This window comes from Ursus americanus, chromosome 3 (genome assembly GCF_024610735.1).
Source record: "Ursus americanus isolate L20-20 chromosome 3, mUrsAme1.1.p, whole genome shotgun sequence".
NCBI lineage: Eukaryota > Metazoa > Chordata > Mammalia > Carnivora > Ursidae > Ursus > Ursus americanus.
Genome location: NC_142129.1, coordinates 17,952,510 through 17,965,108, shown reverse-complemented (window position 1 = coordinate 17,965,108; position 12,599 = coordinate 17,952,510). Strand labels below are relative to the sequence as shown.

The 12,599-nt window shown below is 38.0% G+C and overlaps 1 protein-coding gene across 4 annotated transcripts in view; it reads left to right on the top strand.

Annotated features, from left to right (window-relative positions):
• The first annotated feature begins 339 nt into the window (after positions 1-339).
• The window catches only part of AGBL3 (AGBL carboxypeptidase 3), a 71,121-nt gene continuing 58,861 nt past the window's right edge, over positions 340-12,599 (top strand). Inside the window, exons 1-5 of one of the 4 annotated variants that reach the window (XM_045792600.2) lie at positions 340-542; positions 1,500-1,541; positions 1,828-1,932; positions 2,867-2,927; positions 5,221-5,406. In XM_045792600.2, the coding sequence (XP_045648556.1) occupies positions 1,873-1,932; positions 2,867-2,927; positions 5,221-5,406 (307 nt within the window). In that variant the 5' untranslated portion in view covers positions 340-542; positions 1,500-1,541; positions 1,828-1,872. Of the gene's footprint in view, positions 1,933-2,866; positions 2,928-2,963; positions 3,131-5,220; positions 5,407-12,599 lie in introns of all 4 variants that reach the window. The other 3 variants (XM_045792604.2, XM_087860808.1, XM_045792603.2) reach the window with 3 other exon arrangements.

Below are 12,599 nucleotides of genomic sequence, written 5' to 3'. Positions count from 1 at the left end.
TCAATACATTTGCTAACAATTAGGATACTTAAAGAATCTTCAAGTATTGTCTATCACACCTCTACCAAGTATTTAGAGAGAAGTCTCGTTTTCTGAATAAAGATGATTAGTCACACGATCGTGCAGAATGCAGCTTGGTGTGGATACACATAAAGACCAAAAGCCCAAGTCTTAACCAGTACGCTCTACTGCCTCCTCGGAGAAAGAACATGGCAAACAGCCGATGAGCAGCACCTGCGTCGTCCCCACTCCCAAATTTTCCCGCCAGGCCCCGGGCTCCACCCTAACGCAGCTGGAGATTCTTTCCGCCCCTAGCTCCCGTCATCCCCTGGGCTCTCCCCTTCCTCGGGCGAAATCCAGCGTGGGCTCTTCTCCCCCACGCCGGTTGCTAGGCGATTCCCGAGGGCGGTCGGAAGTCTCGCGAGGGGGGGGGGGTCCCGTTGCCCTGGAAACGAGTGGCCGCGCCTCTTAGGGAAGGGCGTGGCTGGGGCTGTTAAGCTACAGCGGCGTTCCTTCCAACTGCTGGACTCTAGGTGTCTCCGGTAGGACGGCTGCTCCCCGCGGGGAAGGGACGACTGGGCAGGCCAGAGGACTCGGGGCGGAGGCGAGGGCCCGGCCAAGGCGGTCGAGAGGAAAAAGACATCGCAGACGGGACGCCCCCTGAGGGAAGCGAGCGCGCGTGGAAAGACCGCGCGGTCCAGAAAATGAGCCGCTCCCCATACTGCCGGGTCCAGAAGTGAGGGTGGGAGTAACACCTTGCCAACACGACTTGTGGCTTAAAAGGCCTCAGTCCTCCCCACTGAGAAAGTGACCGTGTCTGCCTGCAGACCTGCCCCGCGCGGCTGGGCTTGGAAGCGTCTGCTTTTGCTTCTTCAGCCGCAGACGTGGAAGATACCCAGGAAGTGCCTGTTAGATAATTGTGTGTGGCTTTCCTGAAGCCCAGGTTTTACATTACAGCAGGTCAGCACGCTGGTGTCCCTCCTATGTTCATGTAAGGAAATTGAATCAGGATTTATGCCAGGTTTTCCAAATTCGGAATTGTGGTGATCCCCCAGATTGAGACTGAATTCTCTTTAATACTGGAGGAAGGGTCTTCTCTGTTGCATTAGTAGTTATTTGCTCTTTGTAGAGAGGGGTATAAACCAATAGGTTCGAAATTGGAAAATTCCTTTGGTCTCTCGAAAATAGTAGAATCTTAGCAAAGAATTTCTGTTACTCCATTGTCTTAATAACCACTTGGGAGGATGCTTGCATGGGAGTAGAGGTCGTGGCCAATATAACCTGTTAGCTATTGAGATTTAAGTAAGAATAATTGAATATTAGAACAGAGACAATATCTACAGAATATTAACCAGAATAGAAAGAGAAAAGTGTATTGTCATTTGAGCTTTTGGTCAATTGAAAATTAAGCAGAAAAAATTTTAAACTATATTGTTAGATTTCATTTCCTGAATAACTATAATTTTTCTTTGGTTTCATGATCTTTTTAAATGCCTCAGGATCATTCTGAACTTGCTGTGGTGGTAATGTAAATACAGGAGGTAAATGATTTGGCTGTGTAACCTGGAGATTTCTTTTTTCAATTAAATTATTTACTTGATTAGTCTTTTATTGTGATTTTGTCTCTTTCATGGAAATGGAAAATTTCTTCAAATCTTTGAAATCGAATGTTTGATTAGCTGTGTCCTAATTAGCTTTTAGAGAAGCCTGTTGTTCACTGTTAATTAAATACAATTGGATGTATCTGGGGTTACTCATTTAATGTAATAAACACCTGCAAGTTAAACAGAAAACTATCAAATAAGTTCCTTAGAAATTGTTTTACAGCCTACCTACCTAATAAAAGAAACTTCAAGCCAGATATTGGAAGAAATGTCGGAAGATTCAGAAAAGGAAGACTATTCAGACAGAACAATCAGTGATGATGAATCTGTATGTTTTTCCCGACTTTATCCCGCTTAATTTAAGATAAAACTTGTGTTATAAATTCCCAGTAAAAATATTATAAAATCAGTTGAATGTAAAAATCAATTAGATGTTTAAATCACTTGTCACTGACGTTGGAAAATAATTTGAAAGCCAAGATATTACTACTACGTGCAGTATGCCTTATATCTAGAAAGAGAACCTATATTGATATTTTTGAGAAAATATTTTGGCTAAGATTCTTCTGAGTTTTAACAATGTGTATTAAATCATTACTAAGGTTTTATTTTTATAATTCATGTTCACTTACATGTATTAATTCTGTTACATCATAATATGTATCCTATACTGGATCCCCTATGTTCTAAAGTTATTGTGTATCACCATAATAGGTTTAATGTGGTTCTGATGTAACAAAGGAAAGGACATGGAGGAAGAAAAAGGGAAAAACAAAACGCAGTATTTCAAAATAGTTTGGTTCTAGTACATATTTCTGAGAGATTTCCTTCAGATTTTAGTAAAACATAAATTATCAGGTGTTTAAGTTAAGGTCCCAAAATAAGCTCCCTAAAATAATGTATCACCCTTTAAGTTTTTGGCTTTCTTCTTTTTCTTTTTGTTAATTTTATTTATAGTTTAAATTGTTTTGCCAGGTTTACCAAGAATCTTTAAACTTTATCCCCTCCGTACAATCATTAATATGACCTTACCCAATCAAAGAAGGGGGATGAAAGATGAAAACTTGAAGGTTTCAGGACATATGAAGTATTGGGCACTTTGAGACCAGTAGCCCATAATAATCCTTTGATTTTATTTTTTTGCATTCATTAAAGAATAGAAAGATGTGCTCAATTCTAAGTACTAAAATAGATGTAAAAAAATTTCTGGATTTGGAAACTGTTGGTTTTTTAAAAAATATTTTGAAACTCTCCTGTTTCAGGATGAGGATAACTTCATGAAATTTGTAAGCGAAGATATCCACCGGTGTGCACTTTTAACAGGTTTGAACTTATCCATATATTCTCCCGTCTCTTTAGGATAAGACCTTGAGTGTCCACTCAAGGTCAGTGAAAAATCAGAAAATGAAGAAACTAGAAAACGTTCAGATTGGATACTATAGAAGTGTATTCTGATATTGGATAAGGAAAGAGAATGTATCCACTTTGATAAGAATCTTTTGGAGCTCAGACTTTTAAGGTTTTAGGTAAACCTGATATTTAATGAAACTAATAAAAGTGGTCATTACTTTATAAAGGACTACACTTAACATAAGGATTTCTATAGCATTTCTTTAAATAGCTCTTTAAATTTACAGTATGACTCAAGTTATAATGGACACTGTTTTTGAAGTATGCAAATGTACATGTATGTGGAATCTTGATGTATACTTCATTTTTTTAAATTTATACATTTAGAGTTGTATTTAGAGGTTTTTTTAAGTGTATATCTAAAATATTCTAAATATTCACATATCACAAATCTGAAATTGAAAATAAGGCTTTTTCTTTTTTTTTCTTCTTTTTCTTCTTTTTTTTTTTTTTTTTTTAACCATCATTCTTAAATAAATCTTTTGAGATACCTACTATTCTCAGTTTGGTATGTATCCTTCCAGACCTTTATTCTTTGCATTTATGCACATATCTATATCCATACTTATAGAAAACTTGGAATACTAGTTAATGGACTTCTTGCCACTCCCTTTTTTTTTTTTTAATTTTGCCAATCTGCTGGAAGAAGGAAAGTAACTCACTGTTTTACCTAACCTTTCCTTATTGCTGAAGAAAGTGAGAATTATTTTTTATGCTTGTCTTTTTAATAGTCACTCTTATAATCAATTGCTTGTTCATAGTAATCCTTTGTTAATGTTGCTTCCATTATTTAGAACTATTTTGATGTTAAATTTATCATTTATTAGTGGCTCTTTATTTTTATATCTGTTTAAGCTTCCCTACCCCAAGGTCACTAATATAATCATCTAAGTTTTCTCTAAATACTTTGAATTCTGGTATTTAATTTCTCCTATAATTTATATTATTGAATAGTATGATATATGGATCTAATTTTATTTCCTAATTCAGAGCTGCCTTGCCATTTTTGAGTCATACTGTAAATTAGACAAAATGTCTAATAATACTAGATGCTTAATAACTATTGAATAAATGGATCTATTATTATTCCTTATTCACATACAGTAAAATTTATGCTCAAAGAGGCTGCATTAGCCAAGCAAAATCATATAGAAACCATGTAGTAGAATAGAACTCAGTTTGTCTGACTCCTAGTCTAACTTGCAATATCTGCTATTGCACAAAAATAGCTCAAAACTCAGTCTAGGTTTTTGGAAGGGATAGAGCAAGAGGAGTCAGTGAGACAAATGAGAACCAAGGCTGTGAAAGGTAGGGAGAAAACCAGAAAGTGCAGTGTCATAAAAGACAAGGTACATGAGCTTAGGGAGGGGGAATTATCCACATCGATTTGATGCCTCACAGGCATCCCGTTGAAAGAGACAGGGCCTCTGCACTACCTACTTGGGGCAACCCCATTGTATTCTATGTATATTATGCTCTTGGGACTGTGTCCCGCAGTGATCCTAGAATGAGACCTGAGAAAAAGTTGTGACAGAGTTCGCTAGCAACCTTTGAGAATATAGAGCCAGTAGGTGGTGACGAATTATGGTCATGGGGTGTATTTAACCCTTTGGACAAATAGTTGCCTCAGTGTAATTAAATTTAAGAAGACTACAGTAGGGGCGCCTGGGTGGCTCAGTCGGTTAAGTGTCTGACTTCAGCTCAGGTCATTATCTGGGGGTCCTGAGTCTTGGGGTCCTGGGATCCAGCCCCGCATCAGGCTCCGTGCTCAGCAGGGAGTCTGCTTGTCCATCTCCCTCTCCCTCTGCCCCTCCCCCAGTCATGCTCTGTCTCTCTCTCAAATAAAATCTTAGGAAAAAAAGACTCAACAGTAGACAGTTTGCTAGAAAAGCTGCAAGAAACAAATGTTTTTGGAGTAGCATCATGAATTTAGCATAAATTAATAAATTAATTTTATCTTAATTATATTTTTATCTATAAATTAATATTATCTTAGGTCAACTACTTTTTAGCTATTGTGAAGATCAACTGGTTCAAAATTTCAATAGTAATTTTAGTTTTTTTAAAATGGCATGAATTATAAAATGATATCCATAAATACTCACAAATTAATGGTATTAGAAGGGAAAAAAGGATATATCTAAAAATTATAGGAATTGGGGTTTTGCTTCTTATCACTCATGATTGTGTTTGAATCTTTTTTCAGCTGACTCTACTAGTGAATCATTTTTCCCCCGAACTACCCAGATACTGTTGGAATATCAACTAGGGAGATGGGTGCCACGTCTTCGTGAACCACGAGATTTATATGGTGTCTCTTCTTCTGGTCCGCTGAGCCCAACACGGTGGCCGTACCACTGTGAGGTCATTGATGAAAAGGTCCAGCATATTGGTATGTTCTTAGCAGTTTTTGGAATTCAAATATTAGCAAACTAACTTTGCCAACCTTAATTTTAATAAGGAGACTCATGGTGTTAGAACAGTGCATTCCAACAGGAATATAACGTGAGCTAAATGTATCGTTTAAAATTTTCTAGTGGCCACATTTAAAAAAGGAAAAAGAAACAAATGAAATTGATTTCAAAAATACATTCTATTTAACCCAAATTTATCAAAAATATTTTGCATTCTGTTCTTTCATATAAAGTCTTCAAAATCTGGTATGCATTTACACTTGCATTTTAGCTCCGATCAGCCACATTCCAAGTGTCCAGAAGCCACGTGTGCTCAAAAGAGGGATTTAAAACATGTGCCAGAATTTTGTAATCTAAACAATTCGAAATAGCGTGACTGTTCCAGTCACATTCAAACTCTTATATAAAAAGTGAGGTCATGGGCAGGGTATGCCTGATGGCTCTGCAGTCTGGCTCCTTTTTTCCTCCCTATCTCTTGCTCCCCCCCTCACTGAATATCTTTGTTCTCTTCTGTGTATCTTTATCCTCTTTTGCCTCTTTCTCCCCTTTTTCCACTTATCTTCCTCTCTTATTTTTTATATCTTTGTGCCCCTTTTTTTTTTCCTCTCCTTTCCCTCTTTCTGCTTATTTAATGTATATTTTATGGACCCAAAGAGGGCATATTGTAGTGACTATTTTTATGTTTTGTATGTGTGCAGTCCCAAATTTAGTTTTCATCCAGTGTATTTCAGCCTTATCTTCCCAGTCCTCACACCCGAATAATGGAAACATTCCCATCGTTCATCACCTCTTCACTGCCACTGTTTTTCACCTTGTGTTGATTATATCATATACATTATTGCCAGGTAAAGATATTATTAGACATTCACTAGTGAATAAAATTAAAAACCAGCTATACTTACTATAATTGTCGCTATTTACTGTATTACTTAAATTGATGCCACTTAGGCATTCTTATAAACTAAGTTTTCTCTTCATATTATCTAGTACAGAGAGAGAGAGGGGAAGGGAGAAGTGCCTCTCCCTCTCTCTCGCCTTCTCCCCCTATCCATATATATACGCTTTGGAAGACTTCAAGTCAGAAGTTCTCAGCTGGGTGTTTCTGTCCCTCTGGTCATTTGGTCAAGTCAGGCTGTCTGATTCTACCAAATGAAAGCCATCAGTAAACAAACTGCCCATAATGGGTACCAGGGGAGTTTCAGACTTTAAATAGCACATTATAAATCTTGCTGTCCTTATCTTGGCCAGCTGTCAAAGCTAGATATCCAGACTTTTCCAGCTTTAAAAATAGAGCTTTTCCAGTTCAGCTATAAATGAACACTGTCCTACACAACCATGTATCTTGAAAGTCTTTCCATATCAGCTCATATATACTAATATCTCTCTCTTTTTTTTTTATAAATTGGTTCATTAGATTTAATTCAGTGAATAAACAGTACTTTGGTGCCTTGTCAATGAGTTTAGGATGTTTCCAGTCTTTGGCACTGACAAACAGAACTTTATGAACATTCTTTTATATGTGTCTGATTGTGTGTGTGTGTGTGTGTGTGTGTGTGTGTGTGTGTGTGTATAGTTGTAAATTCCTGGAGTTTCTAGTTGAAAGGATACTGCCAAATTGCCCTTCAAAAGGAGCTGTATCAATATATAGTAATAAAAAATTTGTATGAGGTGGTCTGCAGGATTACCCTCAGGTTCAATGATTGTAGAAGGACTCCTAGAACTCAAAAAAAAAAAAGCTGTTATACTCATGGTTGTGGTTTATTACATTGAAATCATATAGATTAAAATCTGCAAAGGTTAAAAAAACATCAGCAAAGGTAAAAGGAACATAGAACAGAGTCCAGGAGGGGCACCTGGGTGGCACAGCGGTTAAGCGTCTGCCTTCGGCTCAGGGCGTGATCCTGGCGTTATGGGATCGAGCCCCACATCAGGCTCTTCTGCTATGAGCCTGTTTCTTCCTCTCCCACTCCCCCTGCTTGTGTTCCCTCTCTCACTGGCTGTCTCTCTCTCTGTCGAATAAATAAATAAAATCTTTAAAAAAAAAAAAAAAAAAGGACAGAGTCCAGGAGAGATTAGGCGCAAGCTTCCAATTGTCCCTTCCCAGTGGAGTCTTTTTTTTCCTCCATAATAATATTTTTATTATATTATGTTATTCACCATACAGTATATCCCTGGTTTCTGATGTAAAGTTCGATGATTCATTAGTTGCGTATAACACCCAGTGCACCATGCAATATGTGCCCTCCTTACTACCCATCACCAGCCTATCCCATTCCTCCACCCCCTCCCCTCTGAAGCCCTCAGTTTGTTTTTCAGAGTCCATAGTCTCTCATGCTTCATTCCCCCTTCTTTTTTTTTTTTTTTTTTTAAGATTTTATTTATTTGACAGAGATAGCCAGTGAGAGAGGGAACACAAGCAGGGGAAGTGGGAGAGGAAGAAGCAGGCTCATAGCGATGGAGCCCGATGTGGGGCTCGATCCCACAACGCCGGGATCACGCCCTGAGCCGAAGGCAGACGCCCAACCGCTGTGCCACCCAGGCGCCCCTTCATTCCCCCTTCTGATTACCCCCTTTCTTTATCCCTTTCTTCTCCTACTGATCTTCCTAGTTCTTATGTTCCATAGATGAGAGAAACCATATGATAATTGTCTTTCTCTGCTTGACTTATTTCACTTAGCATTATCTCCTCCAGTGCCGTCCATGTTGCAGCAAATGTTGAGAACTCATTCTTTCTGATAGCTGAGTAATATTCCATTGTATATATGGACCACAGCTTCTTAATCCAGTCATCTGTTGAAGGGCATCTCGGCTCCTTCCACGATTTAGCTATTGTGGACAATGCTGCTATGAACACTGGGGGTCAAATGGCCCTTCTCTTCACTACATCTGTATCTTTGGGGTACATTCCCAGTAGTGCAATGGCTTGGATCATAGGGTAGCTCTATTTTTAACTTTTTAAGGGACCTCCACACTGTTTTCCAGAGTGGCTCTACCAATTTGCATTCCCACCAACAATGTAGGAGGGATCCCCTTTCTCCACATCCTCTCCAGCAATTGTTGTTTCTTGCCTTGTCCATTTTTGCCATTCTAACTGGTGTGAGGTGGTATCTTAGTGTGGTTTTGATTTGAATTTCCCTGATGGCTAATGATGTTGAACATTTTTTCATGTGTCTTTTAGCCATTTGTATGTCTTTATTGGAAAAGTGTCTGTTCATATCTTCTGCCCATTTTTTGATTTGATTATTTGTTTCTCGTGTATTGAGTTTGAGAAGTTCTTTGTAGATCTTGGATACCAGTCTTTTATCTGTAGCATCATTTGCAAATATCTTATCCCATTCCATGGGCTGCCTCTTAGTTTTTTTGACTGTTTCCTTGGCTGTGCAGAAGCTTTTTATCTTGATGAAGTCTCACAAGTTCATTTTATCTTTTGTTTCCCTTGCCTTTGGAGATGTGTCATGAAAAAAGTTGCTGGCCAGTGTCAAAGAGGTTGCTGCCTATGTTCTCCTCTAGGATTTTGATGGATTCCTGTCTCACATCGAGGGCTTTCATCCATTTGGAGTTTATCTTTGTGTATGGTGTGAGAGAGTGGTCAAGTTTCATTCTTTTGCATGTAGCTGTCCAATTTTCCCAGCACCATTTATTGAAGAGACTGTCTTTTTTCCACTGGATGTTTTTTCCTGCTTTGTCAAAGATTAGTTGACCATAGAGCCGAGGGTCCGTTTCTGGGTTCTCTATTCTGTTCCATTGGTCTATGTGTCTGTTTTTGTGCCAGTACCATGCTGTCTTTGTGATCACAGCTTTGTGTAGTACAGCTCGAAATCCGGCATTGTGATGCCCCCAGCTTTGTTTTTCCTTTTCAACAATTCCTTGGCGATTCGGGGCCTTTTCTGGTTCCACACAAATTTAAGGGCTGTTTGTTCCAGTTCTTTGAAAAATGTCATTGGTATTTTGATTGGGATGGCATTGAAAGTGTAGATTGCTTTGGTTAGTGAAGATTTTTTAACTATGTTTATTCTTCCAATCCATGACCATGGAATGTTTTTCCATCTTTTTGTGTCTTCTTCAGTGTCTTTCAAGAGTGATTTGTAGTTTCTAGAATATAGAGCCTTTACCTCTCTGGTTAAGTTAATTCCGAGATATCTTATGATTTTTGGTGCTATTGTAAATGGAATGGATTCCCTAATTTCTTTCTTCAGTCTCATTGTTCATGTATAGAAATGCAACTGATTTCTGAGCATTGATTTTGTATCCCGCCACATTACTGAATTGCTCTATAACTTCTAGTAATTTGGGAGTGGATTCTTTTGGATTTTCTATATAGAGTATCATGTCATCTGCGAAGAGAGACAGTTTGACCTCTTCTTTGCCGATTTGGAGCCTTACGGACGGTGTTTAATACTCCCAGCCATGATGTGAGATAACACACATGAAGTATTGCCAATCAGGAAGGCTCATCCAAGCTTTGGTGCCTATGGTTTCTTTTCGGGGTGGTCATATCTCCAGGGAGTACCCATATAGCTGACCTTATTTACTCAGTCTCTAGCCTTTCCTGTTAAAATCGATAGCATGTTGTGTAAGTCCCTCTACCATAAGTCACATTCTTACCATTAACTATCTGGTATGATCCAAAGCCCCACATAGACAGATAGACTCTTATCAAGCAGGATATTCCAAAGTCTGAGAATTTATCTTCTAGGAGTTAACAAGGGTGAAACCTCTCTTTGGTGTATACAGAGTTTGGACAACCCAGGCCTGCTGAGTTAATCCTTTTCTACACAATGAGAGGGCCTCTTTTCCTATATATTCATAAACACTGTTTAGTTACCTGTCTGCTTTTCAACAGTTTGATATTGTTTGTTTTAGATATGTTGTGTTTCAATTCATATACTCTTTATTAGTGACATTGAACATCTTTACATATATGTATTGACTGTTTTAATTTTTGTATTTATTTTATTATGGTAAGAGCACTTAACATGAGGTCTGCCTTCAGCAGGTTTGTAAGTGTGCAGTACAGTGTCGTTAACCAGAGGCACAGAGTTGTTACAGAGCGTATTCATCCTGCATTATTGAAGTTTTAGATGTGTTGATTACTAGCTCCCCATTTTCCCCTCCCGCTTGCTCCTAGCAGCCACTGTTCCACTTTCCGATTCTGTGAGTTTGACTATTTTAGATACTTAATATAAGTGGAGTCGTGTAGTATTTGTTCTTCCATGACTGACTTATTTCATTTAGCATAATGTCCACAGAATTCATCCATGTTGCTGCATATTGCAGGAAAATCCTTTTTTAAGACTGAATAATATTTCTCTCCCTCCTTCCCTCCCTCCCTCCCCCGCTCTCCCTCCGTCCCACTCCCCCCGCTTCTCTCCCCTCCTCCCTCTCTCCTTTCCTCCCGCCCTCTCCCCACCCCCCGTGTGTGTGTGTGTGTGTGTGTGTGTGTGTGTGTGTGTGTAGCACATTCTCTTTGTATCATTTACCCATTGATGGACATTCAGATTGTTTCCACATCTTAGCTATTGTGTATAGTACTGCAATGAATATGGGAGTGCTAATATCTAATATCTCTTCAGAATCCTAATTTCACTTCTTTTGGGTAAATACCCAGTGGTTGGACTTCTGGATAATGTGGTAGTTCTATTTTTATTTTTTTGAGGAACTTCACTGCTTTCCACAGTGGTTGTGCTATTTTTTATTCCAGTATACAAGGGTTCCGGGTTATCCTCTTCCTTGCCAACACTTGTCTTTTGTTTTGTGGATAATGGCCATCATAATAGGTGTGAAATGATACCTCCCTGTGACTTTGATTTTCATTTCCCTGAAGATCAGTGGTGTTAACAATGCAGTCCCCATCAAAATCCCAGTGGCATTTTTAGAGAAATAGAAAACAACTCTGAAAGTCATATGGAACCCAAAGAAGGCCACAGATAGCCAAATCAATCTTAAGGAAGAAGAACAAAGCTGGGGGAATCACACAATAAATTCTTTATTTCAAAATTTATTACAAAGCTAGAGTAGTCAGAACAGTATGGTACTGGCCTAAAGACAGATCTGAGAGGCCACTGGAACAGAAAAGAGAGCCCAGAAATAAATCCATGGTTATACAGTCAACTGATCTTTGAAAAGAGTACCAAGAACATACAATGGTCCCTTCAACAAATATTGAGAAAATTGGATATCCACATGCAGAAGAATGAACCTGGACTCTTACCATCTTATACCATATAAAAAATCAATTCAAAATGGCTGAAGGATTAAAGACTTAAACATAAGACCTGAAACTGTAAAACTCCTAGAAGAAAATATATGGGAAAAGCTTCATGACCTTGCTATTGTCAATGATACCATGGGTGTGACACCAAAAGTACAGACAGCAAAAGCAAAAGTAGACAAGTGAGACTACATCAAACTAAAACGCTCTGTGTGGCAAAGGAAATGATCAGCACAGTACAAAAGCCACATATGGGACAGGAAAATATTTGCAAACCACATATATGATAAGGGGTTAATCTCTAAAATTCGTGAAGAATTTCTGTAACTCAGTAGCAAAACAGTAATTACTAAATTTAAAAACAGGCCGAGGACTTGAATAGGCATTTCTCAAAGAAGACATACAAATGGCTAACAGGTGTGTTTGATTGTTTTTATGTCCATTGTTAGATAAAATCCTTTACCCATTTTATTATTGGTTGTACTTTTTGTTTCTTCTTGATCTTAAGTGTTCTCTGTGTAGCCAGAAGATCGGCTTACTATGTTATATATGTTGTATACTTTTTTTTCAGTTCGTCATTTGCCTTTTATCTTTAGCATACAGAAATTTTTAATTTTTATGTAATCACTTTATTATTTTTCTTTGGCTTCTGGGTTTTGAAGTTCTCATGTTTTTCTTAGTTCTATTCAAGTTGTATTTTTTGTGATTTAAGTTTTTATCCGTCAACAATCCATTTTGATGCAAGAAGCAAGCTCTCCACCCAGTTCTGTTAACCATCTAGCCAATTGTTTAAAAAAATTGTTTAATTATTTTCTGTAGATAGATTGCAAATGCCACAATTATTAATGCTAAACTTCTAGGTCTAATTTTGAATTTTATTCTAGTTCATTAATTTGTCTATTCATATGATGGCATTATTTTAATTTAATTTAAAGCTTTACATTTATTTTACTTAAATTT